The following is a 21,487-nucleotide window of genomic DNA, read 5'->3' on the forward strand; positions in this document are numbered from 1 at the left end:
CCCTTCTCAGACAGTGCTGAGAAAGCTGAAATTTCTCCATTGTCCTGGTCATTCCTGTCTGTTGTCACAGCAGGTCTCAGATTTCTAATGTGGCCCTTAGTTGCTGGTTGGATACTACAAGGATTTAGCTAGATTGTAAATTCTTTGGGATAGGGGCTATTCTTAGGTTATCTGTGTCTATAGTGCTTAACACAATGGGGCCCCAATCCTGATTGGTGCAATTTCAATACAAATATATAAATAATAATGACATAACCATCTTGTAGAGGGACCAGTGGGTGAGGTAATATCTTTTATTGGATCAACTTCTGCTGGTGAAAAAGACAAGCTTTTGAGCTTACACAGCACTCTTCTTCAGGTCTGGGAAATATACTCAGTGTTACAGATAAATACAAGGTGGAACAGATTGTTTAGCATAAGTTGTCAACACATACTTCAAGGACCATTCAAGGTGAAATGACCCATTAACATCGCTTTAGTCATAGGGGGCATTGTTAGTGGGTCACAGATTGTTATAATAAGCCATAAATCCAGTGTCTCTATTCACAAAAAGAAAAGGAGTACTTGTGGCACCTTAGAGACTAACAAATTTATCTGAGCATAAGCTTTCGTGAGCTACAGCTCACTTCATCGGATGCATCAGAGCTGTAGTTCATGAAAGCTTACGCTCAAATAAATTTGTTAGGCTCTAAGGTGCCACAAGTACTCCTTTTCTTTTTGCGAATACAGACTAACATGGCCGCTACTCTGAAACCTGTCTCTATTCAGTCCATGATTTTTAGTGTCTAGCAAAGTTATGAATTTAAGCTTCCAGGCTCGTCTTTTGAAAGTGTTGTGCCAATTTCCTTTGAAAATGAGGACTAATAAGTAAGATATAGAGTGACTGCTTTGTGAAAACTGTTCACCCACAGGTGATGTGGTGTTTTTGTCTTTTATCATTTTCCTGTGTGAGTTCATTCAAGAGTGTAGTGATTGTCTGGTTTCGCCCACATAGTTGTTATTGGGGCATTTAGTGCACTGGATGATGTGATAGGCATGCGTAGGACCCGCGGATCTTGAAAGGTGTGTTGTGGGAGGTGTTGATCATTGTAGCACTGATATGTCTGCAGGATTTGCATCTATTGTTCTGGCGGGGTCTGTTGCCACTTTGAGTTGGTGTGTCCTTCCTTTTCCCCCGTGACTGAATGGGGTGTCACCTTGAATGGTTCCTTGAAATATGTAACTACTTATGCTAAACAATCTGTTCCATCTTGTATTTAGCTGTGACACCGAGTACGTTTCCCAGACCTGAAGAAGAGCGCTGTAGCTCAAAAGCTTGTCTCTTTCACCAACACAAGTTTGTCCAATATAAGATGTTACCTCACCCACCTTGTCCCTCTACCATTCTGAGACCAGTATGGTGACACCACCACTGCATATCCACCCTTTAAAATAACTCATTTGTGTGACAAATTAATCAGTCTATATAGTCATTCCAGCTCACTGCTTTTCAGAGTGGCGACTGTCCCCTAATAAGCAGCGCAGCAGGAACTATTTCATCAACATTTTAAGGAAGATTGTACTGTAGTCTCTCTTTATACAGTGTGTGTAGAAATAAATTTGACAAGGCAAATGATTGAGGGTGAAAATTTTAAAAGCACTTATGGCCTAACTGTGTCCACTGAAGTGAATGGGAGTTTTACTACTGACTGCAATGACAGCAGGGTTAGGCCAGTGCTGAGCACCTTTGAAAATCCAACTCTAAATAATTTGCCTGGTCTTACACACTGTGTAAAGATAGAGTCACCACGATGAAAGGCAATTTTATTTATGATCATTTTAGCTAACTGCCTTTCACAGTGAGGACTCTAAAATTCATGAGAAAAAAAATGTTCTTTTGGAAATAAAAATTGAAATTCTAATGCAACGTCATATATTTAATTTGTAGTAAATTGAATTCCCAGTGAAAATGTTAGTTGTACAAAAAAATCAGTTTCATAGAACTATTGAAAAATAGGGTTAGATTTAGGGACTTCAAGGGTCATCTAGTCTAACCCCCTAATGTCAGCTTTTTTTAAACACAGAAGTTACTTTAATATAAGCAGGTAACAAATGAAGAGCCAGATCACCCCTTGCTGAGGAGAAACCTGCAGGAAAGAGCCACAGAGAGTATGTCTCTGCTATGTCTATGTAAACCTGTGTCTGTAGGACCTGTGTTTGTGGACTCAGTTTGTTTCCAAGCCCGCACTTCAGCGCCCATACTGCACTGTAAAAGTAGGTTTACAATTGCTGGACCCACGTCTCACAAGTATGCTAATATGTCCATGCTACACTACGCAGACCTTCTGACTCAGGTCTGCAGTTTGACCTGTGTCCACACTGCAAAATGACAGGGCTTGGACCCGACTTAGAGGGGAACTCAGGCTTGGAACCACCCTCCCAACTGGGTCTGCTCATCTGAATCCAAAGGGCTTTCTGGCCCAAGTCAGACTGATTTGTGTGTGGACAGAAGGGGGGCTTAGACTTAAACCTGAGTCAGAGTCCATGCTTACTATGCAACGTATACACATCCAGAATAGGAAAGCTCTCTAAGGTTCTCCTAATGGAGTTTCCTTTAACTATCCGTTCAAGAGGGAAGAATCCAGAAAAAGCGAGGTGCCATAGATCTGTGGGGAAGGGACCCACCAGATGATTAAAGGCAGAAGTGTCAACGAGGATAGCTGTCCCTCTACACTGCACCATGGCTGCTGCACACTGGCAGGCTCCCCTTGTGCATGCTAAATAGCAGCTGCAGAAGGCACCCAGAGGGAGTTAATACTGTTTCAAGCAGCATTAACTCTTGCTAGGATATCAGCGTAGATATCTGTGCCACTAGTAAAGGATGGTGATCTAGAGAGCAGCAAGTCCCCTGCTATCCACCCTCCTGCACCCTGGCCCTGCATCTAAATCCCTACAAAGACCTTCTACACAAAGCCACAGAAGAGAGGGATCCAATGAGTTACAGTGGGTACATGATCTGTGACTAGGATGAAAGAAGACCCCAGGGGATAACTGTGGAATTCCCCTCTGGCCAGGGGATCACCAGGCATTATTATTTCATAGCAGATTATTTGCTTTTCTGAGGTAAAAGTCTCCTACTGAGGTAGAGGATTTGGTGTTCTTGGCGCTGGTATGACTGCAAGGGGACGGCCACAAGCACACTCCTGGAGGCATCTGTTTGTGAACTAAATACTCTATTGATGTCTAGGCTGCACAGGACCCAACTTGTACAGATGACTGCTAGGACCAGTGGATCTGCTTCGAGACTGGTTTTTTTGAGTAAATCCATTAGTGGCACAAGCCACTGACAGCTGCAAGATCCAAATGAATTTTGTTCAAAGGATTTTTCCACCCCTAAGGCTTTGACTTTTTTGGAGAACTTCAGATATGTCCATTCTTTATTATTGTAGCACACTCGTAGCATGGGTCCAGGAAGCTTCCAGGCATCTGGATCAGGGTAGTACTTTTAAGATTACCTTCTGTCTAATAACACAGCGGGGAAAGCCAGTGGAGGCTTGGGGGAACTTCCTTCACTGTTCAGAGTATATAGGGCAAAATCTTGTCCCAGTCTTTAACCTCGAACTCTTCATTCTTCCTAACATGGTTTTAAGGGTTCTGTTAAAACATTCCACCAGCTCATCAGCCTGGAGGTGGCACATCCATTCCTGGGTCATTTTACATATCCAGCCAGAGTTTGTGTGGCATCTACTGACTCCTTGGACTTCTACGCAGAGCAGTGGGCATTGTCTGGGGCTCTCTTGCTCAGTGTCCCCATCTGGTACCCTGGTTTTACACCTCTGACCCTCACTTCCATTTCTGTTTTTTCCTCTTTTTCTCTTGTCCCACAGAATCACTTGATTCCCAGTCCTGGAACACCTCTCCCCCTCGGCTGAGGGGAGGGGCTTTGAGTTCCTGGCAGGCTCTGCCCACCCTTCTGGAATATCAAATAGGTGGGTATGGCAGACTGCGGTTTGCACAGGCTTGATTTTGAGAAGGTACAAAAACTGTCAGAATAAGTGTCATGTAAATTTAGGATCCTGGGCTGTAAGACTCAGAGGGCAACCTCACTGGTTAAAATATCTGAATTAATTCTCTAGCTATGTTCTTGCTGTGGTGGCTTGTAGCAGGATGGCTTTGGGATATTGTATATCATAATCTCTTATTACTAAAATATAATAATCTTCTTTACTGGCCCTAGTATATCCATCCCAATCTTTTCAAGGGCTACTGTGGTTAGGTGCATGGGGTTACCTTCAAGCGGCAACAGAAGATGGTGGTTTCTTGGTCAATGCCAGGCCAGTAAAACTGCAGAAGCAGCCTTTCAAGGGCCATTTCCCTTCCAAGGTGTCCAGCTGACAGTATGGCATAGGTAAGCCTGGAAGTAGCCTCTGTGGTGGTTTAGGCACCAACACCTGGACCCAGAGTTTCCCTGCCAACTGCAGATGATCTTGTTACAAAATTTCATTCTGTAACTCAGAATGGGGAAACTAAGTAACTATCTCTGAGCTCTGACCCTGTTTACGACTGCCAATATGCTTCCTAGTGCACCTCATCTTCACTGACCCACAACCATGCCATACAAATTCCCTGCTTCTCAAGCACAGAATTTGTCAGAAGGACTCGATTTCTTGGACCTAGAGGATGACTGATTCAAATTGCTCTCACCTCCTGTGGCTCAGAGAGCCTGTCTGGGCTAGGAGAGACTGACTTTCCTCCTCTGGGTTCCGTTTAAGATAGGTCAAACTTTCTCCACTTTTATCTCATGTAGACTTAAGGAACATGGAAGAAGTCTCAGGGAAGTCAGAGTGGCCCATGGGGAAGAGCTCCCAAGCATCCTCAGCGTTCCTCCTCCAGCTTCCCTTGCTCTCCTAGACACAATTTGCCAAGCTGTCTCTCCAGAAGGGCTCAGAAGTGTTTCCAATCCCACGCTATGGTAGCTTTTCCACAACTCCCAACCAAACCCAGTCTACCCCACTCTCAGTGGCTGAAAGCAAGTCCAGCAACTAATTAAGTCCAAAATATGAACAGGATGGTAAGCCTGCAAGGACTCAGTGGAGATAAGATCCCACTTGACCAGGGTCTGACCACACCCAAAGCCTACAAGTGCCTTCATCCTCTGTCCTCTTCTTCAGCTCATTACCACAAAACTCCCAGGACTACGACTCTCCTGGACCTGAGAAACATCACAAATCTCAGCAACACTGAAATCAAGATAGTCAAATCCCAGTTAGGGGCATAATCTATTGATGTCCCACATTAGAAGCAAAGAATTGAGCCTTGCTCTGTAACACTTGGAAATTTTCTGTGATGGTGTTTCCCCATCACCTTCTGGAGAAGGGAGAACCCCCCAGTTAGAGACACACTCCACAGATGTCAGGTAATTGATTGATAGCTTAGCCCCCCTCTCAACAGAGGGGACAAAGTGAGGTGATGATCTATTAAGCATCTGTGCCTTATAAGTAGACAGAGGGAGCTCAGTGGGGGAAAAGACTGCAGAGGAGGCTGGATGCTCCTGCAGAGAAGGCCCAGCAGTAGACTGGAGAACTGAGCCACAGGAATAGAGCTAATTGTGGGCCCCTGGAATCGTGGTTTGGAGACAAGCCAGGGGTCAGAACCAGGAGTTAGGAACCATGAGTTCAGAGGCAGGCAGGGACTAGAGCTGGACAGGAAGCAGGTCTGATGCAGCTGTGGGCATGAAATGCATTGAACAGCCATTGTGGTGCTATTGATACAGGGCTTAAATGTTGTTTCTTCTGACTGGTCAGGGAGCATAGTCACTTAGCATGGGTTTATTGGGCCCAGCTGAGCTCACTGGGTTATGAGGCAACCAAGACCATTGAGGGATCCTCCTAGGGCCCTTCAACCCTGGGTTGTCATGGCACCTTTGGTGAAATTCCTACAGGAAATCAGAAGGGTGAACATTTCTTTCTGGTTCTCTTCTGGCCTGTACTCCTTCTAGTCTATTAGAAACTGGAGCTTCCCCCAATGCATCAGGAGTTGAGGACCTGATGGTTCCCCCCTGCCCATGAACAATTACTGGGGGTAAAGGGGAATCTACCCAGTTGAGAAAAGGGTTGTCAATGAATGATTTGATGAGAGAGACACACAAAAGATGGGTTGAATCTTGAGTGATTCTGGGAGTTGAAGCTTGTAGGCCGCTGGGTTTATTTGTTCAGTGATTCAAAAAGGACCCAGATATTGATGGTCAAGCTTGTATCACATATTGTCTGTTTTCAGGTTTTGAGTCGAAAGGCAAACCTTATCCCCAAATATAAGGAAGGCTAGGGGGGTTGTTGCTTTCTATCTGTGTTTCTTTAGTGGCCAGTAAGTGCTCTTTGAGCTCCTGATGTGTTTGCTGGATGTGCCGTACCAGTTCCATGGCCCGCCCCGCATGGCTGAAGCTTTGCGCAGCTCAAGATGGAACTGGGGTGAAAACCAAAGTTTGCAAAGAATGAAGTCCATTCAGCTGAAGTGTGGCTTGAGTTGTTGTACACAAACTCAGCTAAATGTTTCAATCAACCTGATGGAAATTCAGGCAACAGTAAAGGTACTGCTCCAGGAACTTTAAGCGTGGCCAACTGTCTGCAGATAGTAGGCTTTTGAGGTGAGGGGAGAAAAATTCTTACCAGAACTGAGAAATGAACTGGGGACTTTGATCTGAAATGATGCATGTGCTGATTCAGTGCTCCAGGAAGGCGTGTGTGGTTTCACAAGCAGATGGAACAGTTAGCCAGGGAATAAAATGGACCATCTTGGTCAGGAGGTCCACTATGGTCAGGATAACTGAGTGCCCTTGAGAGCACAGTAATGCAACAATAAAAGTCCATTGAGAAGTCTGAGAAGGTGGGGCCTTTCTGGAGGGGAACTCCCTGCGTGGGGCAAAGTCCCTTCTTATCTCCTAATGGGCTGCTCAAACTGTCACATACCAAGGTGTTGGCAGAGCAACCAAGTGGTTGGAGCAGGAGTCTGGCTTAGTGGTCAGAGTAGAATGAGAGGACAGAACTCGAGGCCTGGTCAAGAGATAAGCCAAGGGTCAGAGCCAGGAGTCAGAACAGAGCCAAAGGGTAAAGCCAGAGCTGTGGTCAGGAGACAAGCCAAGAGTGGGAGCCAGGAGTTAGGGATCAGGAGTTCAGAGGCAGACAGGGACTAGGGTTTGAGCAGAGCAGGCAAGGGTTCAAGCAAGGGCTGGGCAGGTAGCAGGTCTGGTACAGCTGTGGGCGTGGAATGCATTGAGCAGCCGCTGTGCTCTGTTGGTACAAGGCTCAAATGATGATCTGTTGGCTCTTCTGATCAATCAGGGAGCACAGTCACTTACTGTGAGTTTATTGGGCCCAGCCAACCCTGGAGGCAGCTGAGTTCCTCACAAGCCCAAGAAGAACTGGGAGCTGAGCCCAGGAGGGGCAAAAGACCTTTTGTTTACATTGGGACTTAGTTCCCCACTGTCAGGAAGTCCCATTATCAGAAGGTTTCATGGTTCACATGGCTAGTGCCAGTTTGAGCTACTGCTGACAATTCTTTTCATATGCCAGATCTAGCCTTATCCAAACCAACTCTTGCTCTTGTTTTGCTTCCTCTTCTGTTTTCTGTTGTAAGGCTTTCACTTCCTCCAGCTCCCATCCGTTTGCCTTGTGTAACTGTGTCTCCAGGGCTTGTAACTTGACATCTTGACTTGACATCTTCTGTTCAGCTCTCTCAACCAGTTCCATCTGGCCCGTCAACTCCTCACTCCTCCTCACCGTTGGGCCACCCAGCCAAACACCATGTCCCGGTGAGGGCTGTCTTATGGCCTGCTAGATCAGGCTTTACCTTTTCTCGTAATGGAGCTGGGAAATTAGGCCAGTCACTGCCTACAGTTATGGGCCAGAGGAGGTCTCTCACCACACCAGCCCTCAGTTTGCTCATCCATCCTTTTTGTTCTATTTCTATCTTCGCTGTTGAGTAGACCCGTGTCTCTCCATGTACACACGAAATGTGCACCAGCAAATGCTGATCTCTTCTCACCATTGAGAGGCTCCTCCCTTGAACTAACATTTGCCTGCACTCAGAGTCAATTAGTCCTCTTATTTCCCATCCAACTACTTTAGCAGTTATCTGGTAGGCTGGAGTGCACCCCTACCAAGGGAATATCCCAAGCCACACACTTGATTGAAGCAGCAGTCCAAATAGCTGCACTCCATGCTTATATGACCCAGTTGGCCAGGCCAGAAACACACAGCTGGGTTCTCCTGACCAATTCCCAGGTGCCTGTCCCAGGTACCCAGTGGCAACTGAGATGGCACTACCTCCTTTGCTTCCTTAGTTGTGGAATTATCTAATAATTTATCTCTCGGTGTGTCCCCTTTTCCACTGCTGTGTCAGACTTCTCTGTTGCTTTGCTTCCCTCGGAGTGGTTCCTTTGATCCAATCCCTCTTTCAGGTGGTTCAGCTCCATCAGCTTCCATAAAGGCCTATACCCTCCCTCTGTTTCATCACTAGAAGTTGGCAGAAACATTTGGACCCAAACTTTGGGCTCTGGTAGGCAAGACCCTTAGGAATTGTTCTAGGATTATAAGGTTCACCACCTTGTCTAAAGAGTTTGTGTCAGGCTGCAACCATCATGTTACCAGGTCTCATAAACTTAGTGCTGCTGCTATGGGACACACCACCTCTGGGAAAAGATCTGTCCTAACCGGTGGCAGTATGCTTCTGGGGTCAGCCCAGAATGGCCTCTTTTACAATTTTGTAGGACTGTGCCTGCTCATTGGACAAAGCTTGGTAGGCTGCCTGAGCTTCTCCCAAGAGGAACAGGTCTATTCGAGCTGCCAAGGAGGATTTGGTCCACCTTGCTGCAGTCTCTAACCTCTTGAAGGTATGCAAAATGCCTCAGGGTCGTCACCTGGGCCCAATTTTGCCAGGTCTGGTACCGGTCTGCCAGAATCCTCTTATCCTGAAACTATATGGGTTCCTGGGGCCAACTTCTCTAGGCACTGCAGGAGATGTTCCTATTGAATCTCTTACTGTTGTTGCTGCCCTTGTAGTGGGTGTAACAGAACGTACATCTGCCCCTGTTTGGCTGCCAGCATATGGAACAAGTCCTCCATCTTCCCCCAAAAAGTGAGTCAGACCCTCTGAACCTACCTTTAAGGTAGTTGGTATGTTCCTCCTTCTTCAGAAGGTGGTCTCAAATCCCAATTCTGGTAGCATATGTATTAGCCTATCTTTACCTCGTGGGTGCCCCCTTGTCTCTGGTCACAGTGTTGCATGGAATCCTTGTCTCTGGTGTCCCCGATGGGGCGCTCCCTTGGCTTGCAATGGTCTTTCCCAGCCTTCACCTTCTCTCTGGGTGTTCTGTGGCTTGGCTCTCCAGCCAAGTCACATGAAAGTCTAAACCCCTTCCAGGATAACATGTAACAGTCCAAATGAAAGTCCAAATCTTCAAACTACCCCTTCTGCCCCTCTCAGGCTATAATGTAGTTCTCTGGTTGACCCTACCTAAGGGCTTCCCCTATAGGAGCCTAGCCTGCTCTTGTAGTAGTATTCTTCCATTGTTTCCTGACTGTTAAACCCTATCTTAGCCAGGGCATCTCTCCCCACTAGAGCGACCTGCTCCTCTGCAGTCTCAATCCAACTGAGCTCCCTCAGTCTACTTATAAGGCCTAGCTCCACCTCCTCTGGCCAGAAGACAATTAGTTAATTACCCACCCAGATGCCTTGCAGGTGATAGGCGTTAAGCCCACCACAGTGACTTTGGAAAAAGAATTTTTGAGTCTGTTGGTTAAAGAAGCTTGGGGCTGCAACCTAAGAATCTGCTCCTGAAAAATGAACAGGCTGTAGGATATAAGGCCATATGGGGAAACTTTTAAAAGGGGGGGGACCTAGTCTGATTCCACGATCCTAGAAGAAACAAGGGTAGGAACCCTAAACTGGATAAACCTTGGGAGGAACCCTACACAGTACTGACCCAAATAAATGAAGTGGTGTACAAGATACAATTGAGTCCCAGGACTAAACCCAAGGTTGTCCATAAGGACCATCTAAGGTGGCATAAGGGGAAGAGAATTTCAGCTTGGCTGCCCACTGAATCTGAGCACATAGCAATGGAAGTTGAGACTGGAAAAGTTGTTACAGAGATGAATCCACCACTCAAATAAAATGGGCAGGGTCTGCCTCTGTGAGCAAATTCTACAGAAACAACAGATGCTCCTCAGGGCCTGATTGGTAACTGAATGTAAACCCAGCAACAGAAAAGTCCCAAAGGTATTTGGGTATGAATAAAATTATTTTAGGTTGGTGATGTGAAACTATCATGACAGACATTGTACATATGTAAATAGTTAAACATTTGTCACATCTGTTTGGGATGGGTTATTGCCATTTTAGGCCTCATCAGCATGATGAACAAAGCTGAGGTTGTTACAAGCTGGCAAAACTTGCTATAGGTTAAGTTAAAACGCTACTGAGATTGACAGGTATGAAGTCATCCCTTGATTCTGAAGATGACGGACAGAGGAAACAGGATTTGGTGAGAGAAACAGGATGTGAGGATCAGAGCTGGGTGAAATTTTTCAGACCAAACGTTTTTGTTTTGTTTTGTCTTTTGGCCAAAAAATTCAGATTCACATCGTTCTGAAAATCTGTGTCAAAACATTTTGAGAATTCATATTGAATTCACTGTTTTGGGTGGCAAAAGGAATACTGAAAATGAAATGAATCAAGACATTTCATTTAGACATTTTTAAACTTAAAGTTTTGATTTTTCAAACTGAAGCCATTTTTTTATTTTGAAAGTAATTTCAATTTTATTAAAAATATCAAACCTAAATGTTCCTTTTCAGGTCGAACATAATGTTTCACTTGACCTGAAATGAATGTTTTTTTTTACTTTTCAAATAACCAAAAAAATTTAAAAATCAGCTTATTTAATTTCTAAATTTTTGGTAGGGCCAGGAAAACAAACAAACAACAAAAATCAATTATTTGGACAGCTCTTGTGAGGAGTGAAGGAAAGTTAAGAGTCAAAGATTACCCTAGGTTGTAGGCTTAAGTGGCTAGAGAGAGAGAGTGGTATTCATAGAATCATAGAATATCAGGGTTGGAAGGGACCTCAGGAGGTCATCTAGTCCAACCCCCTGCTCAAAGCAGGACCAATCCCCAATTAAATCATCCCATTGTTAACAGAGACAGAGAAATAGGGGGAAAGAGATAAAGTCTCTTTTTAGACATATTTAATTCCCCTAAGGAAATTCCAAAAATAGGTGATAGAAGCATAGATGGAGCAGGAGAAATCTGGGTAAAGATATAGATTTGAGAGTCATGAACATATAAGTGGAAACTAAAACAAGAGTAGTACATCAGTTCACACTAGGGGTGAAAGAAGAGAAAGTACCAAAGAAAGACCACTAAATCAGTGCTACTCAAAGTGGTGGTCCGCGGATCGGTGCCGGTCTGCGAGCCATCGGCTGCCAGTCTGCGCGCACATTGGGAAAAAAAATTGCCGGTCCCCCACATCAGATAGCTTGAGAAGTACTGCTCTAGAGAACAGCTACCAAAAGGGAAGGGAGGAAGGTGAGAAGGCAATGCTAATAGAGCAGTAAAATAAATAAATTAAAAGAGGAGAACCAGGAGAGGCAAGAGTTCCAGAAGTCTGGAAAGAAGACTTGAGGGGAAAGTGTTGGATCACTGTATGAAAGACCTCAAAGATAACAAGGAGGATTAAAAATGGAGAAGAGGCCTCTAGACGTCATTAAGAAGTGGCCATTAATTACTTTGGTGGGAAAAGATTCAATGGAATGGCATGAACTGACACTAGACTGAAGGATATATATATGACTGGGAACTGGAGAGGAAGTCTCGGCAACAGGAGTAAACAATATGTTAAAGAATTTTTCTGTCGACCACACTACCGCCTCTTAAGGGGTTGGATTAACTACAGCAACAGAAAAACCCCTTCCGTCTCTGCAGCAAGTGTCTATACTATGGCTCTACAGTGGCACAGCTGCAGCACCATAGCTGTGCTGCTGTAGTGTCTCTGGTGTAGGCAGGAGGAGGTGGGATAAAAGATGTGAAAATTGGCCAAGATTGCAGTGTATAAATTGCATTTTATAGTAAAACATATGATTTCAATACAATGCAAGGTAAATTCTCTCTAAAACCTTAGACATGGCCTTCATGTGTATGCTCACAAAACTGGGTGTATCCTTATTTGCACTTGTATATGCAGGTGTAAACACCTGCTAAAACTTGAATAATAGGACATTGCTTTTAAATAGCTCTAACATACACATGTGCATGCAAGTGTTAGAATTTGCACCTCCAAATCCCATGGCTTCAGTGGATATTGTGGGTACAAATTCTAATAATGGCACACGTGCACATTTCAGATTATTTAAATGGCACAAACAAGTGTAAAAATGCATGTATATTTTTGTGAAATGTGAGCACAAGTATGTGCATGCCCAAAATGGAATATGTACAAGTGAGGTTGTCATTTATAAGTTTACCATCACATACACAACTTTTCAAAACAAAGATATGGGAAATACATATTTATTGTCTGAATATAAAAGGCACCTTTAGTAATTGAGCCAGTATAGGGTCTCAATCCTGCGGACTTTGCACATCCAAAATTTAGGATTTTGTTGTACAAAAGGACTGCAGGATTGGATCTTAACCTTTTAAGCAATTTATTGAAAATAAGTCTTGCTTTTCCCATTCTTAGAGTCAAGTTGTGGTCATTTTCTATTCCAATTTAAAGACTAGTTCCTTCAAAACTTTACTCTAACAAGTAGTCCTCACTTGCTTGAGTAATCCCATTAACTTCTACAGTGCTACTCACACAACCATGATTAATTGTTTTCAGGATCAGGCCCTAATTTTCAGCAATAAAATATCACCAAATGTCTCAAACGTCATTTTTAACCTAAACTTGATCCATATCTGGGCCTTATGAGGTTGAATAGGAAAAAATCTCCATAAAGCAACTACCCCGCTCAAAAGCATTCCAAACTATACATAGAATCTGCAAATGAAACATGTTCTTACCCAGGTATTAAAAGCATCTATGACTGTTTTTAGAAATCATTAATTTGTACTTACAAGTCTATCATATTCCTTAGCACTAGATAGATCACATGCAACTATTTACCTCAATGGCGTATTCTTCATAATAGAACAACTAATTAATAAGCATTTAAAGAGCAATTAAGTTATAAATAAAATGTGATGATAGTATCACCTAATCTTAAGTGTTATCAGCGTATTATATATATGAAATACAAATGAATGAAATAAAGGAGCACATTTAAGAAATCTAAGCCTGTTTAGCAATGTTAGGTAAGCCTCTTAGATTAAACAAAAAAAAATAATCTATTAACAAACGAGAAATAAAATGTATAAGCTGAGTACCGAGAATCAAACATGGCCATGAACTGGGGGTATCTGACATTTCCATCTTCATCAAGGGGGATTCTGTCAAGTAGCAGCTCAAACTCTTCATCAGTAATCTCCACGCCAAACCTGAAACAAACAGCAGTTAGCAGCAGTCACTCACGGAGTTCACATTTGGGTCAACAGTACCCACAATACCCTAAGCATATGGCTGCCATTAACTCTTTGTTATTGCTTCGGTCCTCAAGATCAAGAGCACCACGTGAATATCAGAGGTTAATCAGGGTTTTGATCGCTTCAGCTTTCTCAAAGAAAGAAATTCTATCACAGAATCCCGCATTGGTGGGGCACAGAAATAGAAATACTAACATATTGAACTCTCTGCAATTGTCCTCTATAAAAAGTTATTCATTACACTAAAACACTGGTATTGCTCAAACTAGTTAACTCTGAAAGGCCTTTCATTTGGACTGTTTAGCATGAAAGAAAACGTAGAGAAAAAGTGGCTTTTCGAAAAACAGCTTCTTAATGCTTTTGGAAAGCATTTCATAATGGCTTTAAAGACATTTTGCACACAAATATTTAAAAAGCGGCAGTGTTTATTCATCAGCAAGAAAGTGTTTTCATCTCTCAAGAACAATCAAAACATAATCCTCGAAATACTGGCATAAATAGGAATGACTTAAGCAATAGTAATGAACAAGGCATTCATTCATCATTTTGCAAAGCTGATAAGACACAGCTGACTTTTTGGGGGGATATACTTTCCTTTTGCACAGGCAATGAAAGCATACACTAAACATAGCATTCATTTGTTGTTTTGATTTTCATCATCACCCTCTGACACTTTACATAACTCAAGAAAATTCTCTGTTAAGGTATCATTCGTTCTAAACTTCACAGAGCTTATTTTTAGGGAGTTCTGACTCACAAACATTTGGAGCAAGGAGAAAATGCACAGTATAAAATCAGCCTATTTGACCTGGTTTATTTGTCAGGAAGTCCATGCAGAGGGACAGAGTCAATTGTTTCTTGCATTTGCTCACAGAAGATTTAGTTTTTCTTCAGTAAAAAGAAAAGGAGGACTTGTGGCACCTTAGAGACAAACAAATTTATTTGAGCATAAGCTTTCATGAGCTTCAACTCACTTCATCGGATGCATTTCTTTAGTGTCACTTAGTTACATTTACACCTCAGTATTGCTAAGGCAATGTCAATACATTGTCAATCTGAGAAAAAACAAAGCAATCTCTCAGAGTCTTTTTCCAAATTAAACCTAACCTGGCTAGAGTGCTCCAATAAACCAGCTTCCAGGGAATCCACTGTGGTAGTTAAATAATGCTGCCATGCCTTTTGGAGATAAATTACTGGGCTACGTGATCAAAGTTAAGCATTGGTTGCTGCTGTGCCCACACACTAGGACTCTGTGGGGACCAAAGAGTTGACCCGCAGGACTGGGGGACTTAGTATATTTGTGCCACTACTTATTTAAAAGTGAGAACCAACCATCTTCAAGAAGATGGATAATCTCCAACCAAAACAAAACATACAAAATAAACAAAGTCTGGTCCCCGCTAACTGGAGGGAAGAGAAAGAGAGAGAGAGAGAAAGAAATAGATCGGCAACGTCTCTTTTATCATTTTAGTGGGCACTAAGATACCTCAGTAATAAGAACCACATAAGATAAGACACAGAGATAGGCAGGCAGGCATGTCTCCCACTCAAGGCAGCATAAAGACACAAGGGGAGAAAGAACAGTAACTTTCCTATAAACTTGATATAGGAACTTATCCTACTTTATATAAGTGCATTACAGCTTTGGGAAAAGCAAAGGAGAATTCATAGTATTACTGAAGTCACCTAAGCAGCAGGACAACAAAACATCTATTAGCTGTTCAAAAGAAATGATGATCAGAATCTCTCCACTTGGAGTTTGTTAATAGCAATGGAACAAACTGACTGTGGGTCAGTTAAAAACCAGGAATGATAATGTTTTACACCCACTTGGCACTCCCTTTCCACAAGTGTAAACTACTGCTGTGGTGGGGGTTATCTCTTATGGTAGTTAGTGCCAAACTCCCATCCCTTGTCTTGGGGTGTGGAAACGTCCAACTTTGGGGAGGCAGAGATTCATCCAGAAATCAGTCCAGCCCCTTTGTCAGCAAACAAACATCCAAGAGCCCCTGGAACTTCAGTCCCTCAGTCATCAATCAGCGGCACCTCCTTCACTTTTGGCTCTGGTTGTTCCTCATGTGCAGTGCAGTATAGTGCAAGTTCATAGTCACCTCCAGACAGGCTGCCCCCAGTCCTGAGCCCAGACTCTCAGCCTGCTGTGTCCCTACTGGAATGCCATCCCCTCGAGCAATCAGAGGAGAGCTGGCAGCAGGAAGTGGCAGTAGGATTTCCTTCCAGCTCTCTAGACAACCAGGCCTGTAGGCAGTGCTTAAATTCATAATGAAAGATGTGCTGGGGCTCAAGCAATTTTTTTAACGTCATAACTGATGCAGCAAGCCTAGAGGTGCTGGGGCTCAGCCCTGGCAAACCCTAGCACAAAGTAAGCACTGGCTGTAGGGGTGAAAGACTGGCCCTCTCACATTGTTAAACCATTGGGTGGGGACACCACGGTACACGAGATGCAACCATAGGGCCAGATCCTCAGATGGTGAAAACTGACGTCAATTGAGCTACAACAGTTTACACAGGTTGAGAGTCTGAAAGGCCTTGAAGAAACAGGCCAGCTATCCAAAATAATACTCCTGATACCAGTAGAGTTACCCTGAATTTAGGCTGATGTAATTGAGATCAGAATAGTGTATACTGGGTAAAGCATCAAAGACTGGGGGATATTGACGGGTGGATGACTTGATGATTACCTGTTCTGTTCATTCCCTCTGAAGCACCTGGCACTGGCCACTGTTGGAAGACAAGATACTGGGCTAGATGGACCATTGGTCTGACCCAGTATGGCTGTTCTTACTACTGGAGTTGGAACAAAAATATCTTTGGAAGATTTCTGGACCGGACAAACAACCACCAGGGACATACACAAAACATCTGTATCCATGTCTTCAGATGAACTGTGAAATCAAAGTCTCCAGAGTTCCTCCTGTTGCAAGCAACTTAGAATAGCTCCAAGTTTCCCAAATATGACTGGACGCAAAGGAGCTGGTCCTGAACATCTGGCCTACTGATGGGTCCAGGATTTTTGTTCTGATGAAGGTATGATGTGTTGCGTGTGACACTGGAGGAGGAAGAGGAGGCTATGCAGATTTCTGAAATGTGCCTTATCCTCCTGCCTTACTGACTACATCTGAGAATTAAGGAAATATAAAAGAGAAAGGTCTGGAGAAAGCGAGAAATGCGAAAGAGGTGTAGTGATTCTACATCAACATAGTATTCTGACATTGTGTCGCTTATTAAATAGGTCTCTGGAATTTTAATATTACTGATCCGAGGATTTCAGGGAACATGCTGTGACTACATTACATCCATTATGCCTTTTGGTGTGGAAATGGAAAGAGCCTTTATTGAAGTGGGCATTTTGCGTATACCACACTGTGCTAAATTACAATATTGTACCTTTCATCCCAAAAGAATCATTAATGCTTTACAAACTTAACCAATGGATACAAACCCAGTAAACGCAGGGATCACATCATTCAGTACTCAAATGCAGCCACATTTAGTAACACACAGCAGCACTGCACAACAGATGAATCACTGAATTCTCTGGGGCATATTTTCAAAGGCAGGTGCAACGGGCAGGGCTTGAGAAACAGGTATCTGTTAGCCAGAGGGCTACGCCCATTTAGATAGAAGCTGATAAAAAATACGAGAGACTTGTTAACAGAGAGGTCCAGGGGAAATTATAAAGTAATGAATCATCCCTGAGTTAGAGCCTGATTCATCACCATATATAGTTTAGTCATTCCTGTGCAAGGCTCCAGCAAATCCACAAGCCAGGAGCAGGTCTGGTGATACAAGTCTCGCAGGAGAGCGGATAGGATCTATTCAAAGAGAGGGGGCATGGCTGGAGTGTACTGGACTCTACCAATCTCCAGCTGGCAGAGAGGCTGTGCAGGGCATGATCTAAACTGATATAGGTTAGGTTTAAACAGATGTAAGGGTCTCCATATAGAACTGCTCTGGTTCAATATCACATCTTTAGTTGAACCAGTGCAACTTCTGTGTTTAGACAAACCTGAAGAATCTGAACATGAAAAAGACCTGTTAGTGTATTTACTATCTCTCTCCGCTTATAAGCAGTGTTCCTTATAGTACATTTATAGTGCTTTATCCAGCCTAGTTTTAAATGACTGAAGCGACTACACTTCACTTATCAGTTTGTTCCTGCCAACGAGATGTTTTAGGTTGCAGAAGTTTTTCCTGATAGCCTAAACTTTTCCATTCTTAATTTCATCCCATTGCTCTTAGTTATTCCCCAACATACCACATTAACCAATTCCTCTCCTTCTGTGGTGTTTACAGACTGAAATACTTGAAGGCTTGTGTCACCTGTTTAGTTGTTGCAAAGTTCCTTTAATCTTTCCTTTGTCTTACAAAAGATACTGGTTACTTCCAACTCATATTTCCACTTAAAGGTGAAAACCTTTGTTGTATCTCAAATGCTTAAGGTGGCATAAGCTTCTTTCAGTATTTATATTTGCAAATATTTTGTATCTAAATATAAACCTTCATTTAATAAAACTGTCTGATATTATTGTTATATGAATAGTAAGATGTGTTACGTACAACTATAGCAACGTCATTCAATGCTAGACTAATTAGTAATGTAAGAAGCTATTTAAATATAGAATATTTATATTAATGGGGAATTAATCAATCACTGGTGTCATGCAAGCAAACCCTCTCTCCTAAAAGCAGGAAGACAAGAAAATCTTTGTTTCTAAAATTGTCAGGTAGAGTCAAGAACTTAGGCTAAAACTTTCTAAGAGTTGTTTAATTTTATAAGACTGTTTTGAGAATTAAAGACTCTTGTAAACAGGAATGTTTGGACTTTTCAAAAACAGAATTTCAGTTCCTGTCAAACATTCATAGATGTTTAAAAAAAATCGCAGAAAATGGACTGAATAAAAAGAAATCTTTTAAAAGTTAGTTTTAACACTCTGGATCTTTCCTGCCACAAGAAAAACAAAGGCAATTGAAGAAATATTGCATATTCATTAAACAGACTGCATATTCAGGAGCTGAAAGTGTCACCTAAGCAAACCCCAGAGGCATGGAGCCAATGAAAGAGTGACAATAACCACCAATTTGAATCTAAACAAGCCTGAAGAAGGTGTAATTCCCTATAATTTAATGAAAATAAGGTGAGCACCCCACACTCACACTGCCTTCTACTCTGCTTAGACAGCAATCACTTCACAACTCATCCTGGCCATTTCTACAAGCAAGCCGACAGATAAAAGATAAGAGAAAACAGAAGTCTCAAGAAAAAAACTCAAGGAAACCTCCCCAAGACTGCAACATGGATTTGTGAGAGGTAGTTAACTAAAACATTGCCAAAGGATTAGATTTAAAATTCTTGTAATTATTTTGTTGGAATGTTTAAATACTGTTGTAATTTAAAAGACTAACAGTTTTTCCTGTTAATCATTAAGTGCTTAGACTAGGGGTCCCCAACGCGGTGCGCCTGCAGGACACCCCGCTGCCAAAATGCCGCCGAGAAACGTTGTCATTTCTCGGTGGCATTTTGGTGACGACGCTTCTTGCCGCTGCTGCTTTTCGGCGGCGGCATTTTGTCCGGCGCCCACTACAGTCTGGGGAATATGCTATTCCCACAAGAAAGGTTGGGGACCACTGGCTTAGACCATGTATTCCCGCAGAGGAGACAGAGGTAAACAACAGTAAATAGAGAAACAGTGGAATTTTATTGGAATTAAGATTCTTCTTAATATTGGTTAAATGGTCTATCTCAAGACAGCTCCTTAAATGACTTATTTTAAGTAACAGATTTAAATATTTTCTTCAGTTTCATAGGGTAGTTATGGTTGCTTACTTTTCCAACAACAAACTGGCTGGTTATTTATTAATAACCAACAGATCCATCTGTTCTGAAACAAAGTTATTTTGCCCATCTATAAACATTCTTAGTTATCTAAGGATATACTAAAGAATAGATTCCCAATAATTTTGGGAAACAATATAGTTGGGTCTGAACTTACCAGCCCTGGGAAAGAACACTTCAAACACCTCTCTGATGGGCATAGGTCACTTACAACGATCGCATGGCTTAAAGCCTGGAGACTGGGGCATGCCCATCCTTAGGCTGAGTCCCGTCTGGGACCAACTAACTAGAACTAACACTAAGGGTAACCTAATGATATACAACTATTTTACAGGCAAAAATGTTTGTGCGACACATTGAATGAAGCCAGCGGTGCCCCTTATACTACAGCATGTACACGCCACTCCAGGGAGCGCCACAACCAGTCCCCTACGGATACCACGGAGGGAAAAACTTCCGGCACTGGTGTATGTGGCAAGCACACACACCTAACATGGAATGGACATGAGCAAGCACTCGAAGAATTACACCTTCCAGATGCTGGGTAGACATATCCTAAATTTTAATGTGAATGGCCTACGACTCAGTTCAGAGACTGAGGGTTCTGTTGGGGCTTTGAGAGTCAGTGATGAGCTGCAAGAGGGGAATGTCTGGAGATGCAGCATATGAGCAGCAGCGGAAGAAAGCGGGGGGTGGTGGTGGTGGTACAGAGGCACAATGCCCAAGCACCAGCCACTGGAGGCTTTCTGCTTTACATGAGACACAGGCACACAAACTTTCATCAGGGTAAGGGAAGCAGGCTCCAAAGCAGCAATACAACATCATTTAAAAGATGGCAGCACGCACTCTCCTATGTGTCAGCCTCCAGCTGTTAGCCAGTGTGAAGGATGATCAAGTCACGCCCTCTCTGGGATGAGCAGTAGCTCTGGCCCCCATTAGTCCTCCCTTTTTGGTATGAGTGTAGCTGTATTGTGATTATATTGTTTTATCACAATTGCTGTATTGTGCTTATATTGCCTATATATATAAAAATAGGCTATATATAAACACAATACAGCTACACAAACACACGCATATATATATATAGCTTCACAAAGCTTAGATCTTTCAGCTGCTCTATGGTGCTTGATATTTCAGAAAATGGACTGATTTTAGGACTAGCCATAGCACACAAGCTTAAAAAATAAAATATTTATAGAAACGCTACCATCTATTTAAAAAAAACAAATGAACTTGCACACACATAAAACTTAGAGCATTCACTGTGTGGCACAAACATAATCCCTTGTGCTCAGTGACTGCAAGTACCAACAGTCTAGATAATTGTTGCATGTGCAAGGTGGGTGAGAATCACCTTGTACACCCACCCCCTCCCAAGCACATCCATATGATGCAACCAGAATCTAGTCCTAAATTAGAATCAGGTTTGTTTTGTTTCTGTTTCAGGGAGGATTATAAATCAGTCCTGGGGGATCTAAACAGAATAGAAGGGAGTGAACAAGCTGGAATGTGTTCTTGAATTCAGAGAGTCTCCCTTACTTCTGTAACAGGTAACAGCTGTAGAGCAGGACAGAAATGCTATAATCAGATTACAATTACATTTGAACCGTTCACTACAGTACAAGTATCTTATTTTTATTAATTAATAGTAACAAAAGCAATGAAAAATGCATTCCAGTGAAGCAGTGTGAAAAGAAAGGAATGAAGATGGGAGGATTTAGAGTCCCTTTGTATCCCCATTGGAAGGAATATAAACATTTAGCTTAGTATACAATAGTGTTGGGCAGGGGGGAGGTGATGGGGCTCACAGAGACTATTGTATTTTGACGCTAAATAAAAGACCATCAGATTTGTTTCTGTTGTGTCCCTGTCTCAGTTTCAAACCCAAATCCCTAGAGGCTCATTGTTCTCTGCAAAAACCATTAGAAACTTTGCGAGAGAAGGGGACTCCCCTGGGACTCCTCATTTGATTTTTATTTTAACAAGAAAGGAAAACTCCAAATTAAAACACTTGCTTCACTAGATGTTTCTATCAGTCCCCGCTCCAGATATTCAGACACGTACATGTTTGCTCAC

At 42.7% G+C, this 21,487-nt stretch overlaps 1 protein-coding gene across 1 annotated transcript in view; it reads right to left on the bottom strand.

Moving 5' to 3' along the window:
• LOC144264399 (EF-hand calcium-binding domain-containing protein 6-like) overlaps positions 1–21,487 on the bottom strand; it is an 80,654-nt gene that overhangs the window by 36,382 nt on the left and 22,785 nt on the right. The window contains exon 9 of the mRNA XM_077816161.1: positions 13,402–13,512. Within this exon, the coding sequence (XP_077672287.1) occupies positions 13,402–13,512 (111 nt within the window). The remainder of the gene's footprint in view (positions 1–13,401; positions 13,513–21,487) is intronic.

The sequence above is a fragment of the Eretmochelys imbricata genome, chromosome 4, assembly GCF_965152235.1.
Source record: "Eretmochelys imbricata isolate rEreImb1 chromosome 4, rEreImb1.hap1, whole genome shotgun sequence".
NCBI classification, from domain to species: Eukaryota; Metazoa; Chordata; order Testudines; family Cheloniidae; genus Eretmochelys; species Eretmochelys imbricata.